At 37.4% G+C, this 20545-nt stretch overlaps 1 protein-coding gene across 1 annotated transcript in view; it reads right to left on the minus strand.

Annotated features, from left to right (window-relative positions):
* Positions 1-20545, minus strand: part of GUCY2C (guanylate cyclase 2C) — a 71403-nt gene that overhangs the window by 38293 nt on the left and 12565 nt on the right. The window contains exons 5-10 of the mRNA XM_088796549.1: positions 20305-20426; positions 18766-18862; positions 16456-16573; positions 14567-14702; positions 4608-4693; positions 2382-2493 (exon numbers count right to left, since the gene is read on the minus strand). Coding sequence (XP_088652675.1) covers positions 2382-2493; positions 4608-4693; positions 14567-14702; positions 16456-16573; positions 18766-18862; positions 20305-20426 — 671 coding nt within the window. The remainder of the gene's footprint in view (positions 1-2381; positions 2494-4607; positions 4694-14566; positions 14703-16455; positions 16574-18765; positions 18863-20304; positions 20427-20545) is intronic.

Here is a 20545-nt window from a genome sequence, read left to right on the forward strand (position 1 = left end):
GCATCAATAAGAATACAGGGCATGAAGTTGCAGGTACCTTACTTTAAGAAAGTAGGAGGAAGTTGAGAGAGTGGGGAAGGGGTTTCAGGTAAGATGAAAAGGCTTGAGATGTGGAAGATTATGGATGTTTTGTGCTATAATAAGTCACTTGCACTTTATTCTGTAGGAAAATTGGTGCTGTCAAATGAAGTGTTAACAACAGTGTGGAAATCTGAATGGGATCATACTGTCATTCTGGTGGCAGTGCTGGGGGGATTGGAGGTGTGCTGGAGGCAGGACTGAAGCAGGAAGTCAGCTGGATGCTATTATAACCCAGAAAGCAGAGGATGAAGGCTTGGATGGGAACAGGAACCAAATCTGTGTTGTCCATTGCTGTCCCAGGTGCTTAGAATCTCACCTGGCACTAGGTAAATCTTTGCTGAATTAATGAAAAGATGGACGGTGTAATCTCCAGATGAAAGTTTGTTACTCAGTTGGCAGTTGGGTACACAGATAAAAGGCCAAATGTGACTATCTTATTTGCATACTATTTGAAAGATTGAGTTACTTTATTTGTAAAGTTTAAAACTAAATGTAGTAACAGTTGAGTAATGAAAAGCTTTGGGTAACTGAATTTTCTAGTTAACTGAAGATGAAGTGAAATTGTCCAGGATGACGCAATGCTCCTGTCATATATAATAAGAATATTTAATGTGATCTCTTTTAGGTAAATAATGAGAACTCTCTCAAAAATTACTTTTTGAGAAGTTTAGTGCTTACAAAGCACAGACCTTCTATTCAATAACCAAAATATCTTAAACCTCTTAAAGAAACAGATTAAAAATCCAAACCCAATATTGTCACTGAGAGTGGTAATTAAGGAGAAAGAAAAAATAATTCTAACTAAAAAAGTTACAAAAGGAAGAAGTAGAAAGTTGCTGAAGTCTGTGAGAAAGGAGATATATTTCAGAAGTCAAGTTTGGTGTGAAACCTAGGGAGCTTGAAGATTGTTCCAGAAATATAAAAAAAGTTTGCTATAGAAAAGAAATCAACTTTAAAAAGCAATGCTAACAGTAAATCTGAAGTCAGTTCAGGACTGCTTATAGTTTAGAAGAATGGGATCCTCACTTCCCATCTCCCTCTTTGCTTCAGTCAACTGCTCATGCTTATTGGATAAAAACACAGGGATCATTTTGAACCAAATTTGACTCATGGAGCTCACTATGACTGGAAACCTACTTACAGCTTTAACACAAGCAAACTCATCAAACTAGAACTGTTTTCTTTAAGTCAGATCAATATTTCAAAGTTGCTGTCTGTAGAGCAGGGCTGTGATAGAAATATTTCTAGTTTATAATTTTTAATATTTTTAAATGGTAAATTAATACAGAGTCACTATGGAAAATTTGGAAAATTAAGAAAAATATAAAAACCAAAAAAATCCTCTAGGATCCTATCACTCAGAGGCAAATACTATTAGCATGTTAGCATATTTTCTACAGTCTTTTTTCTATATATTGTTTTGCAAAGTTAGATTCTTAAATTAAAAAGCTGTATTTTCTTATTACTTTACAATATAAGTCTTTTTCCCTCTTTGTAAATAATTGTTTTTCATTGGTTGTGTGATGCTTCATTTATGATTATAATATTCTAAGTCATTCTACTAAGGGTTTTTCCACTTTTTTTTCTTTTTTCCATCTTTGGGCATAAATACTTGTCCAAATTAAAAAATAGATTAGTTAACATGGAATTACTTACTGTTCACTCCTTGACCAAGCCTGTCAAAGACAGACTGTCCTGAGACCGTGTTGCCCAGGACACACTTGGCTGGCCCTGTCAGTAATGGCCAATGTTGTACTGTAGCCTGCATGGGTGAACGCCTGGTCCTATTAGGGCTTTCCATGACATGATAGTACCTCATCTTAAATAGGTGGATAGCCATCATTATAACCCACGTATGTGTCCTATGAGGGGATGGGGGAGACTTCAGAGGCCATGCTTATTGACCACCCCTCAGCCTGATGACATCAAGTATTCCTTGCTGAAATATGTATTCTTTGAGTTGATTGCAATAGTGTGTACATGGAGTAAAAATCTATGTCGCTGTATTCCTTTTGCCAATTGTCAAACCTAGCTTTCTACAGGATAATTTATGTCAAAAGGTCAGTAGGATACATATTAAAGATAGGTATAACTAAAGTTCGAATAGAAATATTTTCAGTGTTGGATCAGAACTATAATATCATTTGTTGTGCAGGGAAATCCTCATTTACAAACCTGGCAAATATAATTCAGACAATAAGCAAAACAAAAAACTCAGGCTCATTGCATAAACTATAGAATTTACTCTCCTTATCAGAAAAACAATTTTAAGCAAAGAAAATTCACTACGGATATCTTACCCTGGCCTGGAATATCGTTAGGAAGTTTTTGGTTGTTCCAGATGAATGTGGGGTTCATAGCCACAGAAATAGTCTCATTCTTGCGGGTGTCATAGGCCAAAAGATACTGGTACTGTGTTCGGGCATGAAAAAGAAGGACGAACAGAAAAAGACATTTTAGAACAAGCTCTGATGAAGCTGACTGTCCTGTCCAATGACATTTGAATTTCACAGTAATAGTTCTCAGTGCCACAAGATAATGTTAACCAGCCAGAGAGCTAATTAGGATCCATTTATTGCTTTGCAGAACAAATGTGAATGTAAGCTCCATGTGAGTCAATTAGTTTTCTGTCTTTTTTTATGACCATACAGTATGCCTGTCCAACACCTATTCTTTGGGTCTTTTGAGAACTGGTTCAAGTCTTTCATTTTGCAAAGGTTAAAATCGAGGCCAAGGAAAATTAAATGACTAGCTCCAAGTCACATGACGAGTGAAGCACCAATGTCTGCCATTATACTAAGTTGCTATTGAAAACAATGTCTTGAGAAAATGTGCTACAGCTAAAATCCATTATCCATTTTTATACTTATCAAGGGGCTGTAATATAATTCTACATTTCTTAAGGTGTATCAATTACATAATTTTCGAATCTCTTCTATCACTTTCTTCTAATGTGCTTTCTTATACATGACATTAGGTTTTTAAGATAAAAGGCTTCTTTTTTAAGTAATCTACCAATGGGAATATTACTATATCCTTAAATTGCTGCTGCATGTAATGAATCAGCATTATAAAAGACATCTGAGAAATAACCATCCTTCTAAATTTACCATCATTCCTTCAAAACATTCTGGACAAAAGTTTTACATCCTCAAAAGTACACTCTTAACTTGAGAGCAGAATCTATAATTGCATATAATGAAAGGAAATTTGCTATATATTAGGGTATGGTACATTGACTCTCTACTGAGACTTACTCTGGAAACAATAATTTATCTATGGCCATATGTTTTGAAAATTAATACCTGATTTCCCCATATACGCATATTATACAGTACAGTTAGTGACATTAGATTATTGAGAAATTCAACTAGATTTTCCTTCAAAAAAGTAAATGCACAGAACAACATTTTTTTTGTTTTGAAGAACAGTCATGAGGCTGACCTAGGATCTTACCACAGGTGTCTGCCTTTCATCCCAGGTGCAAATAACTTAGAAGGGAATGTAGTTACTTTGTTGTTGCTGCTAGTAACTAAAGCATGGAGGGGATCTTATTTTAAGGTATTCCCATGGACTGTATGCTAAATATAGCATTATGTTAAAGGTCCAGTATAGTAACTGAATTTTTTGGATTATGTTTCTGAAATGCTGCACCTGAATTTCTGGTTTAACTTTCTCAATCTGGGCATTTTTCTCTACCTTTCCATATTTTCCACTACAGTTATCTTTTACAAAGCTGGATCAATATATATATTCAATATATGATTAAGAATGTCATAATGCTCACACTGCAAAATCACATTAAAATGAATAACTTTTTGTCTTAGATTTCTAGTTATGTCAGGACCCAACCCCATAAATACAAAAGCCTTCTACTGATCATTTGATTGGCTATAATAGTGGCTTTCGTAGTTTGTGATAGGTACAACTTTGGGTGACATAAAGACAGATGTTTTGTTTTAAAATGAAATGCTGATCAACTATATGCCAGATAAGAAGCTAAGCACTGGAGACATGTAGAGGTAAGACTCACTCCTTTTCTTTAAAGAACCTACTTTGTAAGTGAGGAGAAAAGACATATTAATGTGCATAAAAGCATAACATTATAGGGCTGTTTATATGTGCCACAGGATTACAACTACGGTAATGATTTTCGTGTGAGTTCAGATGGAGAGAACAGGGAATGTTTCATTGAAAATTTTAGTTGTGGAAATGAATAAACAATTTTTAGGAGAGAAGTGTCATCTTATCATTGGTACCCCATCGATAATCTGGTCTTCATATGAATGTATCCTAGAGGGTATTTTTTTAAATATAGTAAATAGAGCGATATTCTGAATAAAAATTCCATGGGTCAAAATGTTTAAGGAATACTGCCCCAAGTGGGACATAATTGTGAATCTGAAGTAAACTAACTTCCAGTTTCTAAACATAATTTATCTAATTCCTTCACTATTACTAGCCTCCCAATTATCCCTCCACATTCAGTCACTTCACCCCAAGTTCCTGATAAGAAGTCGACATACTTTTTTGGTCTTCACATCGGTATACAGAAGGACCATAGTGTTGTCAATATCCCCACAGTCATCCAAAGTCACAGAACCCGCATACCCTAGAGCAAAATCAGAAAGAGTTAGAGGCCTTTGTTAACTTCTTGACTGAAAGACCAGTTAGATCCTGATACAGGACATAAAATAGGTTCAAAATGCTTTATTTTACTGAAAAAGTATTGACCTAAATGATCTAATCTGAGGGTATCTGGATTGGTTCTTGGCCCTGAGATCTCTGAAGGAGATATTTATGAGAGATGTTATTTAGTGAAAAGGAAAAATCTTTTTCATTGCATTTACGGTGGCACTAAATGCACTCAGTCAACCCCTGATTATTAGTGAGAAGTTTTTGCTAAGAATATTTATTAAACTATTATCACAATGTGTATGTCACTGTATAATATAACTTAGATTGTAAGAAGATCAACATCCCTTCACTACTGCTTACTGACTGTGAAGACATTGAGAAAATTACTTAAGTTTTCTGTGTCTTAGTTTCTCATCTATGAAATAATAGCAGTATGGGATAAACCTATGATATGGCTGTTTAGGTAAAAAAAAAAAAAAAAAAAAAAAAAAAAAAAAAAAAGATCAACTATAAGCAATTTCATATGGTTCAACAGAATAGCTAATATTTATTTTGTGTTTACTATACCAGGCTCTATGCTAACTGCTTTATATGCATTTATCATTTTATTCTTCTTGAAATACCATGATACAGAAGCTATTATCTCCATTTTATTGATGAGAAATCTGAGGCTGAGATTTAAATAACTTGCTCCAGCTTGTACAGCTAGTAGGTGGCTAAACTAGGACATAAACAAATGTCTCCTGGCTCTGAGCCTGTGTGAATGGCCATTAAGATGCTTGACCATGATTACGGATATGATAAAATTAAGAACGCACATAAGGGGATTCTGAGAAGATGGTACAGTAGGAAGCACCAGAAATCTGTCTCCTCACTTAGACACTCATTGCACTGGCAGAATCTGTCTGATGTAAATATTCTGGAACTCTGAGTTCTACTGAACTCTTGCGACTTCAAGGGGGAAGGCTTAGATGGTCAATTGTGATTCATTTTGGTCCATTTCAGCTCTTAGCAGAGCAGCAGCTACTTATTCCTCCACGCCTCAGTCCTGTGGCAGACAGCTGTGCAGGTGTTCCTGGAGCAGATCGCACACAGCTTGCAGGAACCAGGGTGAACAAAAAAGAAAGACCCTGTCCTCCAGATATTGGAGATCTGTGTGCTCTGATTGCTGATTGTTACTAATGATCACAGAGGTGCAGACAAAGACATGGCAGCCATTGTTGTTGTATCTGCGCCCCATTGTTGCAAACCCTATCTCCTCTGCTGATACGACTTTCAGGGGTTAAAGGGCTAATGCCCATTTTACCCCATTCATTTTTCTCTTTTACCTCTATGAGAGTCAGACATTGACAACAAGGACATTCAAGCAACTGCAAATATGGGGGAAATTAGAAAGTCCTGGAACATGCCCAGGGAGGCCAGAAGCTCAGAAAAGACCTGAGAAGGCCATATGTTTTATACCTTAGGCTGATCCTCAGCATAGAGACAGCCTACAACAATAAAAACAAAAACAGAAAAAACCATCAAACTCTGGGGAATGGGAAATTCCCCAGGGGAGAATGGGGAATTTCCCAGGGAAGAATTTCTTATTCCTCATGTGATTTCCAGAATTACCACATTATTATATTCAACGTCCAATTTTCAACAACAAACAAAAATTACAAAGCATACAGAGAAACAGGAAAGTATGGCCCATTCAAAAGAAAAAATGACGTAACAGAAACTGTCCCTGAAAAAGACCTGATGGTGGATCTATTAGACAAAGGCTTTAAAGCTACCATCTTATCCTCACGACAAGTGAACCCAAAGTTCAATCCCTCACATTGATGTGCAATTATCAACCAAGGCTCAACTACAAGAGGACAGCACACACAACCCACACAAGGGACACAGCTGGAGCATGTGGCTTAGGTGACCAGAAAGACTGTGCCACTGAACCCCACAGCACACCTACTACATAAGGCCACCCTACTAAGACCAGAAGACATGCAGCCCTACCTAATACATAGAAACAAACACAGGGAGACAGCCAAAATGGGGAGACAAAGAAACATGTCCCAAATAAAAGAATAGAACAAAGCTCCAGAAAAAGAATGAAGCGAAATGGAGATAAGCAATCTAAGCAATCTATCAGACGCAGAGTTCCAACCACGGTTTGTAAAAATGCTCAGTGATTTCAGGGAGAACTTCAACAGAGAGATAGGAAGCATAAAAATGGAGATGGAAACCATAAAAAAGAACCAGTTAGAAATAAAGAATACAATAATGGAAACAAAGAACATATTACAGGGAATCAACAGTAGATTAGATGAAGCAGAGGATCCAACCAGTGATGTGAAAGATTAGATAGCAAAAAATACCCAACCAGAAAAGCAAAAAGCAAAAAGAATCCAAAAATCTGAGGAGACTTTAAGGGGCCTCCAAGACAATATCAAGCATTCCAACATTCACATTAAAGGGGTACCAGAAGGAGAAGAGAGAGAGAGCAAGGAATTGAAAACTTATTTGAAGCAATAATGACAGAAAACTTCCCTAACCTGGTGAAGGAAATGGACATATAAGCCCAGGAAGCACAGAGAGTCCCAAACAAGATAAACCCAAAGAAGCCAACACCATCATAATTAAAATGACACGGTTTAAATACAAAGAGAGAATTTTAAAAACAGCAAGAGAAAAGCAGTTAGTTACCTATGAGGGAGCCCCCATAAGACTGTAAGCTGATTTCTCAACAGAAACTTTGCAGGCAAGAAGGCTGTGGCAGGAAATATTCAAAGTGATGTAAAGCAATGACATACAACCAAGATTGCTCCACCCAGCAAGGCTGTCACTTAGAATTGAAGGACAGATAAGGAGCTTCCCAGACAAGAAAAAGCTGATGGAGTTCATCACCATCAAACCAGTATTATAAGGAATCTTAGAGGGACTTCTTTAAGATGGGAGGGGGGTAAAGGATGGGTGAAAGTGAAAGGGATTAAGAAGTACACATGGGGTGTTATATAGCAGTCATGGGAACGTGGGTTATACCATAAGGGATATAGTCAATAATATTGTAATAACTAGGTATGGTGCTGGATAGGTACTAGCTCTATCACAGTGATAGATGGGAATGGGGTTCGGGTCAGGGTGAAATAGGTGAAGGCATTAAGAAATACAAATTGATAGTTAATACAGTATGGGGAATACAATCAATAATGTAAAGATCATCTAAGGTGCCAGATGGGCACTGGACTTATCGGGGGATCACGACATAGACTGTGTAGATGCCTGACTAATGCGCTATACACCTGAAGAGCTGAAGTAGAATAATATTGAATGTCAGCTATGACTAAATATATAAGTATATATAGTCACAGGATATGGAGTGCAACGTAGGGGAGATAGTCAATAGTATTGTAGCAGCTATAAAAGATGTCAGAGGGGTAGTAGCTTGGAGGGTGGGTTATCACTTTATGAGGGGTATAAATGTCTAACTATTACATTGCTTTGTACACCTGAAACTAATAAAAACATAAATTTAAAAAAACTACAATCTTAAAGATGTTCAAAGAACTAAAAGAAGACATGGATAAAGTCAAGAAAATGATGCATAAACAAAATGAAAATATAAAGAAAGAGAAAGAATATCTGAAAATAGAAACCAAAAAGAAATTCTGGAAATGAAAAGTACAATAGCTGAAATGAAAAATTCACTACATGGATTCAAAATCCGTGTAGAAGACCATGCAGAAGACTCAGCAAATATGAAGATAAGACAGAAGACCAGGCAGAAGACTCAGCAAATATGAAGATAAGACAATGGCAATTATTGAGTATGAGGAATGGAAACAAAAAAGATCGAAGAAAAGTGAACAGAACCTAAGGGACCTGTGGAACATCATCAAGCAGACTAACATATGCATTGTGGAAGTCCCAGGAGAAGAGAGAGAAAGGGGTAGAGAGAATATTGAAAGTAATAAATAATGTCCCAAAACTTCCCAAATTTGATCAAAGATGTGAATGGAAACATGCAAGAAGCTCAAGTAAGGTGAATTTCTTCAAGTAAGGTGAATTCAAAGAGACTCACACCAAGACATGTTATAATAAAACTGACAAAAGACAAAGTCAAAGAGGGAATTTTGAAAGCAGCACGAGAGAAGTGATTTGTCACATACTAAGACTACTCAATGAGATCGCTACCAGATTTCTCATTAGAAAATCTGTGAAACATACAGGCTCTGAATCTGGTGCAGGAAGAGCTTTGGAACTTCAAAAGTTCTCTGCATACCCACACAGACACTGCCCTGTGACCCAGGTGAACTATTAACAGAGGAGAAGCCCGTCTCCCAGGGAATCCCCCCATTGTGTGAGAAGCTGGAATAGAACAAAGAAAACATAGCACTACCGTGTGAGGGAGGGAAAAAAAAGGCTGCAGTCGGAGAGAAAATAAAACATTCTACCAACAAGTACTGGAAAACAAAAGAAAGACCTCTTCATATCAACCTGTTGCAGAAGCCACTCCTGTAGATGTCTAGGAAGAGAAATAATACATCAGTAATTGCCATGAATAACTAAGGCAGCAAGACAGCTCAGAAAGAAAGTGAAAAGTCTCCAGAAAAGGAACTTAAGGGTATGGAAATATGTGACTTACCTGACAGAGAATTCAAGATTGCAGTCCTGAAAAAACTCAACAAGATGCAAGAAAACACAGAAAGGCAGTTTCATGAACTCAGAGACACAATCAAAGCACAACATGAGCATTTTAAGAAAGAGATTGAAATTTTAAAAAAGAACCAAATAGAATTTCTGGAGATTAAGAACTCAATAGAAGAACTTAAGACTGAAATAACCAGCTTAGGTAGTAGAGTTGACCAGCTGGAGGAAAGAATCAGTGACATCAAAGATAGAAACCTGGAAATAACACGGATGGAAGAAGAAAGAGATTTGAGACTTAAAAGAAATGAAAGAACTCTACAAGAACTTTCTGACTCCATCGGAAAGAGCAATATAAGAATAATGGGCATACCAGAAGGAGAAGAAAGAGAGAAGGGAACAGAGAATATATTCAAACAAATTGTCGATGAGAACTTCCCAAACTTGTGGACAGAACTGAATCCTTGAATCCAAGAAACAAATAGAATACCTAATTACCTCAACCCCAACAGGCCTTCTCCAAGGCACATTGTATTGAAGCTGTCTAAAATCAACGACAAAGAAAGAATCCTCAAGGCAGCCACGGAAAAGAAGACGGTTACCTACAAAGGAAAGCCCATTAGATTATCACCAGATTTTTCAGCAGAAACTCTACAAGTCAGGAGGGAGTGGAACCAAATATTCATACTATTGAAAGAGAGAAATCATGAGCCAACAATAATATATCCAGCAAAGATATCCTTTAGATATGAAGGAGGAATAAAGACCTTGCCAGACATACAGAAGCTGATTTTGTAATTTTCTAATATACAACCTGCACTACAAGAAATACTAAAGGAGTCTATTCGACCACCAACAGGGACAATTTGTGGCAACCAAAACATAAAAAGGGGGAGAGTAAAGGCCTGAACCAGAATATGGGAATGGAGAAAGTAAGTGTGCTGAAGAAAATGGAATACTCTAAATATCAAACTTTCTTTTACACAAACCTAAGGGTAACCACTCAAAAAAAATTCAGAACTGAAATGTATACTGTAATAAAAGAAGAAACAGAGGGAAACATCATTGAATACCACCACACAGAAATAATACACAACAACAAAAAGGCAAAGAAACAATGGAGACACGGCCTTACCAGAGATAGAATGACAGGAAATCCTCACATATCAATAATCACCCTAAATGTAAATGGACTGAACTCACCAATAAAAAGGCACAGAGTAGCAGATTGGATCAAAAAACTAAACCCAACCATATGCTGTCTCCAAGAGATACATCTCAGCTCCAAGGACAAGCATAGACTCAAAGTGAAAGGGTGGAAATTGACACTCCAAACAAATGGTATCCAGAGAAAATCAGGTGTTGCCATACTGATATCAGATGAAACAGACTTCAGGGTGAAAAAGGTAACAAGAGACAAAGATGGACAGTTCATAATGGTAAAGGGGACAACAAGAAGACATATACAACAAGAAGACATAACAGTCATCAGTATTTATGCACCCAATCAGGGAGCACTGAAATATACCAAGCAACTACCAACAGAACTAAAGGGACAAATTGACCAACACACAATTATGCTAGGGGACTTAAATACATCATTGACAGCTATGGATAGATCATCCAAACAGAAAATAAATAATGAAATAGCAGCCCTACATGACACATTAGATGAAATGGACATAATTGACATATATAGAGCACTTCATCCTAAAACATCAGACTATACATTTTTCTCTAGTGTACATGGAACATTCTCAAGGATAGACCATATATTGGGACACAAAATCAGCCTCAGCAAATTTAAGAAGATTGAAATCATACCAAGCATATTCTCTGATCACAAGGCTTTGAAATTGGATATCAACTGCAAAAACACATCGGGAAAACACAAATACATGGAGATTAAACAACATACTTTTAAAGAATGACTGGGTCAAAGAAGAAGTTAGAGGAGAGATCAAAAGATACATAGAAACAAATGACAATGAAAATACATCCTACCAAAATTTTTGGGATGCAGCGAAAGCAGTTTTAAGAGGGAAATTTATCTCATTACAGGCCTATCTCAAGAAACAAGAAAACTCCCAAATAAATAACCTCATGTTACACCTTAATGAACTAGAAAAAGAAGAACAAGTAAAACCCAAGGTCAGCAGAAGAAAGGAAATAACAAAAATTAGAGCAGAACTAAATGAAATAGAGAACAAAAAGACAATAGAAAAAATAATGTGACAAAGAGCTGGTTCTTTGAAAAGATTAACAAAATTGACAAACCCTTGGCTAAACTCACTAAGATAAAAAGAGAGAAGACACAAATTAACAAAATCAGAAACGAAAGAGGGGAAGTTATCACAGACACCACAGAAATACAAAGGATCATCCAAGAATACTATGAGGGACTATCTGCCACCAAGTTCAATAACCTAGTACTATACTAGTACTAAGCTTGTACTATAGGGCTACAATAATCAAAACAGCATGGTACTGGCAGAAAAACAGACACATGGACCAATGGAATAGAATTGAGAACCCAGAAATAAACCCACATAAATATGGACAGATAATTTTTGACAAAGAAGCTAAAAACATACAATGGAGGAAAGACAGCCTCTTCAATAAATGGTGCTGGGAGAATTGGATAGCCACGTGCAAAAGAGTGAAACTGGACTGCTATTTGTCACCATGTACCAAAGTTAATTCAAAATGGATCAAAGACTTAAGCATAAGACCTGACACAATAAACATCATAGAAGAAAACATAGGTACTAAACTTATGGAGCTTGGGTTCAAAGAGCATTTTATGAATTTGACTCCAAAGGCAATGGAAGTAAAAGCTAAAATAAACGAATGGGACTATATGAAACTTAAAAGCTTCTGCATATTAAGAAACCATCGACAAAATAAAGAGACCACCAACTGAATGGGAGAAGATTTTTGCAAATAGTGCCTCCGATAAGGGGCTAATATCCAGAATATACAAGGAACTCATGCAACTCAACAACAAAAAAACAAACAACCCAATTGAAAAATGGGCAGAGGATTTGAAGAGACATTTCTCCAAAGAGGACATACAAATGGCAAGTAGACATATGAAAAAATGCTCAACATCACTAATCATCAGAGAAATGCAAATCAAAACCACAATGAGATATCACCTCACCCCAGTCAGAATGGCTATCATCAACAAGACAAATAGTAACAAGTGTTGGAGAGGCTGTGGAGAAAAAGGAACTCTCATACACTGTTGGTGGGAATGCAGACTGGTGCAGCCGTTATGGAAGGCAGTGTGGAGGTTCCTCAAAAAATTACGAATAGAATTACCATATGACCCAGCAATCCCTCTCCTGGCTATCTACCCAAAAAATCTGAAAACATTTATACATAAAGACACGTGTGCTCCAATGTTCATTGCAGCTTTGTTTACGGTGGCCAAGACATGGAAACAACCAAAATGTCCTTCGATAGATGAATGGATAAAGAAGTTGTGGTATATATACACAATAGAATACTATTCGGCGGTAAGAAAAGATGATATAGGAACATTTGTGACAACATGGGTGGGTCTTGAGAGTGTAATGCTGAGCGAAATAAGTCAGACAGAAAAAGCAGAGAACCATGTGGTTTCACTGATATGTGGTATATAAACCAAAAACAACAAAAGAACAAGACAAACAAATGAGAAACAGAAACTCATAGACACAGACAATAGTATAGTGGTTACCAGAGGGTAAGGGGGGTGGGGGGTGGGGGGTGGGAGAAGAGGGTAAGGGGGATCAAATATATGGTGATGGAAGGAGAACTGACTCTGGGTGGTGAACACACAATGGGATTTATAGATGATGTAATACAGAATTGTACACCTGAAATCTATAATTTTACTAACAATTGTCACCCCAATAAATAAAAATAAAAAGAAATGAATATCTGAAGGCCAGAAGGCAGTGGGTTGATATATTCAAAATGCTAAAAGAAAAAAAGAAAAATTATCAAAAATGAATCTATGACATGTTACAACATGGAATGAACCTTGAGGTTGTTATACTAAGTAAAATAACGCAGTCACAAAAACAAAAATACTGTATGATTCCACTTACATGATGTATATAGAGTACTCAAAGTTATAGAGACAAAAGACAGCATGGTGGTTGCCAGGGTCTAGGGGTAGGGGAGAATGGGGAATTATTGTTTAATGGTATAGAATTTCAGTGTAAAAGATGAAAGGAGTTCTGGAGATGGATGGTGGTTGATAGTTGCACATGGTACAAATGAACTTAATGACACTAAACTACACCTAAAAATGCTTAAGATGGTACATTTTATATAATGTGTATATTACCTGGAAAAAAAATGGGGGGAAAAGAGAATGTACATAAAGTGCCTAAAAGAATGTGGGACACAGGGGAAAATTTATAACTGATTGTTTCTCCCTCCTTCCTGGCTTCTTCAGAGGAGCAGAAGTGATCTCTGCTTATCATTGTCACACACCATCTACATTGACGCAGCCCTCAGGCTTGAGTGCTGGCTGTCTGTTGTCCTCTAAAGCCAAGAGAAGACCCATTCTGCAGTAGGATAAAGGCTTTTCAGAGTAAGGATTTAAGGCCCACTAGAGAACTCAATTATCATTGGTCTTGTTCTTAACAGAGATTAAATCTAAAAGGAAATTTCTTCATAGTATCTGGATGAGATCTGGGAAATGAAAAGAGTTTCAATAGGAGCTTGTGTGGAAAGGGAATGTTGATCCCTGTAGTTCAGAGGGACGTGCGTTGAGAAATTTTGGGTGGTATTGTCATGAGAGGTTTTGAGTTAGAGTTAGAGGGATAACACAGGGCCCCCAATCTCTGAAGGATAGAAACGGAAGTATGGAAGGACCAGTCAAAGCACAGATATTCCTCTTCTTGCTAGTCTCCAAGCTTTGTCAGGACATCACTGTGTAAAATGCCATGTGATGAGCTTGTTCATAACCACAGGGCCTCAGCTATGTGCTCTTTCTTTGATATCCAAAGATTCTAAATTCTACAGTATAAACTAAAGTCCAGTCATCAATAACAATGCCCTCAAAGTTTATAGAGTGATGTTTGCCTCCATATATTGCTCTATCTATTTCCAAACCCCTTATTTGCTTCCCAAAGTCCACCCACAAAATCCATATTTATTCAGCTTTCTGTAGAAAGTGTTAATTAGGTGTTGCTGTTGTTTGTTCTTAGGTGACCAGTACCTTCAAAGGTGAGGTTCCGAAAAGCATGAGCAAACTTGGTGGAGTTAACAGTTTCTCCATTTTCAAGAAATGTCTTCAGCACATGTCCAAAGAGCAAGACTCCATTCATGTAGGCAAGAGAAAAGTCATTTACGACCTGAATGAGAAACGAAAATCTTAAAACGAGTTCCAGAAAAGAGATTTTGGTCTTGAGCCTGTAGCAAAACTGTTCTTGGGATCAGCAGGGTGACTGGAAAGGTAAAGGAATATTAGGGGGAATGGTAGAGATGGTACTAAAAGGGACTTTCGGAAAACATTTCCTTGGGGGGGGGGGGGGTCTTTATTATTCCTGTGTCACAATTCTGTCTTCTCTTGGGATCAATAAGCTGAGAACACTGCCTTTAGAGAAGTAACTAAACACTATTGTACTTCCCATGATGATAAAATATATTATTTCAACTAGGAAGGACAACATACAGCATTCTCTTAATTCTTGTAAGATTTTATACAAAAATAATGCTGGCTTGTAGTTTAATGTTTTCATTAAAGAGTAAAAGAGAACAACAACAAAAACAGCTCCCTGCCTTTGAGTATCCTGACAGGGGCAGGAAGAGTTTTAATTGGATGATACCATTGAACTTGCTTTGAAGACAGTTCTGAGTGGGTGTTACTTCAGGCCACAAATGTTTGCCGGCGGGAACGTAAAGGAGAGCCTCAAAACTCCTCTGCAACAGTGGTATGCTGGTCTTCACAGAGTTGGGCTATGGATTAAAATGTCTGTGCCTCCCTGAGACCAAGTGAGTCTGTCAGCTAGGGCACTTTGGATCACCCACCTATGAAGAATCACACTTTTGCCAGAGTCTAGAAGCTGTGCAAGTGGTATCTGAATATTACACCCCAAAGTATATATACTAGAAAATATAAAAAGGGAATAATAAAACACCTTTCAATGGTTCCTGTATCTCTTGCCGAAATCATCATTTCACGAGATGAAAAGAATCTGGTTAAGACCCAGCCCCACCCAAAAGCCCCTCATTTTGGAGGCCCTCATTTTGGCAGGCTTGGAAAACAGACGGCTTAGAACTGCTAGTCTAGGAAAAACTGTGATGCTCCCAAAGGCACCCAACTATCCTTAAACCTCTATGGGCCTGGCTGTTGTTTGCCATCACAAAGTTGTTCGGAGGATCTTCAGGACTGCTCCTTCCTTCCTCTTCCCACTTCAGACCTGCTTTCCACTGTCTCTGAGGGCAGACTACGTTTGACAAATCCAATCACATCAAGGGGCAGTGACTGACAAAGCCTGATGTGGTATTAGTCACGGGTCCTGCATTGTAATAAGATGACCATGACTGAAGTCCAATTGGAGCTTCTTTTTTTGAGGGACAAATGCTAACACAGATGGCATGCTGTGACAAGAGGAATAAACCGGGACTCTCCTGGACAAATTTGGACAATGGGTACCCTAATTACAATAGATGACAATGTCTTAACCTAGGAATATATATTTCTAAAGGTAGAATTTTGAGGTGGATGCCAGCAGAAAGTTTCTTTAGGATATAAGAAGCTTCATTTCTTTGACACTGGTTAACTTCAACCTCCCCTAAGTTAGCAGGGCGTCTTCTATCTTCCCACACTCACTTCCATTCTGATGGTACTGAAGTGTGCATGGCTGCGCAGGTCTGGAGCTTAGCACAGTGACCTATAGTAAGACTTGTAATCGCAGGAATCCTGCTATTACACATAGTTGGTCTCAGTTAACACTTGTTGAGTGAATTGGAATGAATAAAAAAAAAATGTTCATTTTAGAATTTGGGGTCCAAAAAGTAGAATAATATCTTACCTGACAAAGAAAACAACACACACACACACACACACACACACACACACACACACACACACACGAAGCTTACCGGTGATAAATCCCGGGAGAAAGAGCTGTTTGAGGTGCGATTTTCAGGCGGCAGTGTCAGAACAAGGACATTTTTCATGTAGTCAGGGGCTGTGACATTGTCCTTGAAGTAGTCGTCACTGTGATAAAAGCACAAGTGCCTCGTGAAAACTATATTCCTCCAAAAATAGAGATGCAGCTCCTACAATTCACACAAACTCTAACATTAGCCTTGAAAGAGTTGAAAACATTTTATTTTTCCAGCAGCTAACCTGCAAAACTTTCTACTTTTCTGAGCTAGGTGTATTTTCTTCTATACCTGCTAAATTGAATAAGAGCAGTTAGGCAGCTGTGGTTAACATACACAAAGGGAAAGGAAGATCAGAATACACTTACTTCTTTGGGGGAGATTTTTTTTAAATTAAAGTTTATTGGGGTGACAATGATTAGTAAAGTTACATAGATTTCAGGTGTGCAATTCTGTATTACATCATCTATATATCACATTGTGTGTTCACCACCCAGAGTCAGTTCTCTTTCCATCACCATATATTTGAGGGAAATTTTTTGGGTGTTCTGGACATGCGAGCTGGTGCTTGCTTTCAAGGCTTAATGACCCTTGGTTTATACCTAGAAAGTCTTTTTTTTCCTTAAGTGCTCATAACAGTTTAGAGATATTGGGATGTGATAGAGAAAAACATTATGAATTAAATTTACTTATTAGATGGAAAACATAAGCATGGAAGAGCTAAACATTTTCTCTAATACTGTAAACTTCTTGACATTCGCTTATTGATCCTTGTATGCTCAGCTCCAAAAAAATACTTAGCACACTGTGGACTCTGAAAACTGTCTGAGATTGTGCTGCAAATCATGTGGTTTCTAAGCTTCCTAATCATTTGAATGTTTTAGTGTGCAAAGAATCTAGCATGTTTGAACTGCTATAACTAAGATAACCATCATTTAATATTCAGTAAGTGAACACATCTGTGTACTGAGAACTGTGTTGAATATTTTGCTCATATTATCACATCTAATCCTCAAAGTTTTCTTTATAAAGTGGACATTTTTATTCTCATTTTACAAATGAGCAGATTTAGTCTCAAGATACTAAGTAATACCGACCAGTCAAATGAACCAGAAGTGTCAGAATTAGAATTTGAACCCGAGTTATGTCCAGTTTCAAATGAATCTCATGATTTTCTCTCAAGACATAACCAGGTGTCCTTCAGGAATAGTGACAAAGGCATTCGATGGAGGACTTTGGCAGCTGATGGAGGATATGGTAAAATTAAAGTCACACCATCCTGGCTATGCTGAGGATGCCTCACAAAGGGCAAAGAACAGTTATTGAAAGCAGCTATCAATGTGGTTGTAGGAATGGAATGTTGATAACTTGCCCTCCTTCCTGTATTCTGCAGCTGAAAGGCTAAGTTGATTGATTAAATTATCTTCATGAACAACTTGGGGTCAAACAGGCTGGCAGTTCCTATGCTCCATTTCATTGTGAAAAGTACATTTAGTGTGGGTGAAATGACTAGGCAAATATGGGAAAGATCTAGCACAGTAATCGCTTCTGGTCTGAATACAGACAGGTAATAATTAATGATTCAGTCAGATAAGTGAAGTCATATGACCTAGCTGATTGGACAAAGGGCACAGGCGCACGAGTGATACCTTCTTTAAGCTTAATCTGTCTCAAATATTACCTTGACACAGTTAGTTTGTGGGTCTCCACCATATTAGAAGATGAGTGGTGAAATGAGGAGATGTGATTAAGAGTGATTTCTGTTCTCTAGCATTTTCTCTCCTTAGTTCCAGAGAAGTGCAGAGGAAAAGATCACTACCCAGTGACTATGCCACAGAGGGCACAGAATAATTGTGTGAATGAAACTCATTTAACTGGAACTTTCATCATAGCAAAGGTGGCTGAAGGAAAAATAATCTAGGACCAAAGGCCATTAGCAATTGAAGGGCACAGATATGGCACACTTTGGGTTATAAGTTGACTTATCACTGCCTGCAAAAAGACCTGAAAATCAGGCTGGAGACCCAGATCCTCGCAGATGAATAGACAGGTGGGTTTCATGGGTTTTTCATCAAACTTTGGTATTTAGACATGATAATGAGGTCAAAGGAATACATCCTGCTAAGGCTTTAATAAGAATGAGAGTGTGACGAAGAAGGAATGAAACATAAATTAAAATATTATGATCATACTGAACCCCTTATGAAGTTGTGCAAAGCAAGAGAAAAAAGAATGTGTCTTCTGGATATCCTTCAAGTATTTTCTTTCTGAAAGAAGAAGAGTTATTCTGAATATTATACTTACTTGAATAGATCCACCAGAATAATGACAGTGTCTTCAGCCACTTCCTGGTCACCCATGACGGTGTTGAGGAAGTGCGGTTTACCACACAAAACAATCACTGGAGGAGAGAGAGCAAGACAAGGAGAGAAATATACAATGATCTACACACAGACAAGGAGGGAGCCAGGTGCCTGACTCGGAATACAGTATGTCCATGCTACGTTTATATTTTAAGATTAAAACCAATTCCTCAAATTACTATCCCCCTCCTTTTAAAAAATTTACAGTCAGAGTAGAGCTGCATGGAAACTTGAAAAGAATTATCTAGTCCATACACTTAATTTTACCGATTGAAGGAGACCGAAGCCAAGAGGTCAAAGGGTTAAAGAACTAGTAGATGACTAGGAGATTACTAGGTCTGATAGTCAAGTTTTATGAGTTCAATTCAGTGCTTATTCCATCACACCCGGCTGGAGTCATTATAAAACTATTTTCATTGATAAGTGAAGTGTACTTCACCATTTGTAAAGTGGTTGAAAAAGATATAGTATAAGTTTACAAGAGAATTTAGGAAGTTTTCCTAAGCAACTTTCCTTAGGTTTTGTTTGTAGCTTCTTAACTCAGAACTCAGTCTGAGTGATGTTAATGATAGCGTCCAATCTGATTCTATAATTGCAGCCACACTTCACAAATGCATGATTTTATCAGTAAGAGGAGTTGGGGGACACTTCATTAGATCTTTTTATATACTGTATTGTGCAGATGAATCATAAACTCTTTAGGGACATGAATAATTTGATAGTTCTTTCTCATATCTTGGCCAATGTTTTGCAAGTGGTAGGTTCTTAATTGGGCAAATGCTTAATAATGATGGTAGATGATGATTTGAGTGATACCAGGAAATCCTGCCAAGCAAGCATTTTCCTGTAGAAAAATTTTCAGAGTTGATTCCTTTGCTCCTGATATATTCTTATTTGTAAAGAGAATTCTGTGGAAAGTGAGGCAAATCACCTAATAACTTAGTGATGATGATTTTATCCCATTAGCCTTTCACACTTGGCCTATATCTGGGAGATCATTAGGCAGGTGAAATACAAAGAGATTAAAGGAAAGTGATACAATCTTTGCTTACTTTGTAATTTTGCTTGAGGCTAGAGATCAGTAAATATATCTTCTTGGTCACCAGGTGACCAGGGTTCAGCATGTTTGAGGAATTGTCATAAATCCCATAATATATTGGATTGAGGTAAACTTAAAAACCAGTTTATTGATGGTGGGTAGTGAAAACATTTTGGTTTATAAAAGCTGGATTTTATCATCATTACTTTTATGATGTTAATATATTAGCTCAACCCTACTTTTCTAATTTCTCTCAGACAATAAGGTTTAAATCAACAAAAGAACAATATAATGGAGTTGCATGCAACTACAGATCTCCCCAAAGATAAAAAATAAATTGAGATAATAATGATAACTGGTGGTAGATTTGTCAAATGACTCATAAGGAAGCAGTAACTGTTAGAAAGAAGTGGGCAAAACATTATCTTCATGTCACATTACCATTGCTTTTCCTGTTCTTGTCCACTAAGATATCCTGAAACTCGATCTCTCCTCTCAACATATCCTTGGAGCTAAGTTTCTGAGAAAAATAGGAAACTCCAGCCTCCAGAGCATTGAGGTACCTAGAACAGAAAAAAGAGAAACTCAAAGAAACCAGCTTAGTTTCTTCACAGACTTCCATGCCATTTGCTCATTATTTACAGATCTGTCTGGCACTTGTTCATCTAAAATTCATTTCCAC

Source organism: Rhinolophus sinicus, chromosome 1, assembly GCF_057876585.1.
Source record: "Rhinolophus sinicus isolate RSI-liver-muscle chromosome 1, RSI-T2T, whole genome shotgun sequence".
In the NCBI taxonomy this organism is placed as follows: domain Eukaryota; kingdom Metazoa; phylum Chordata; class Mammalia; order Chiroptera; family Rhinolophidae; genus Rhinolophus; species Rhinolophus sinicus.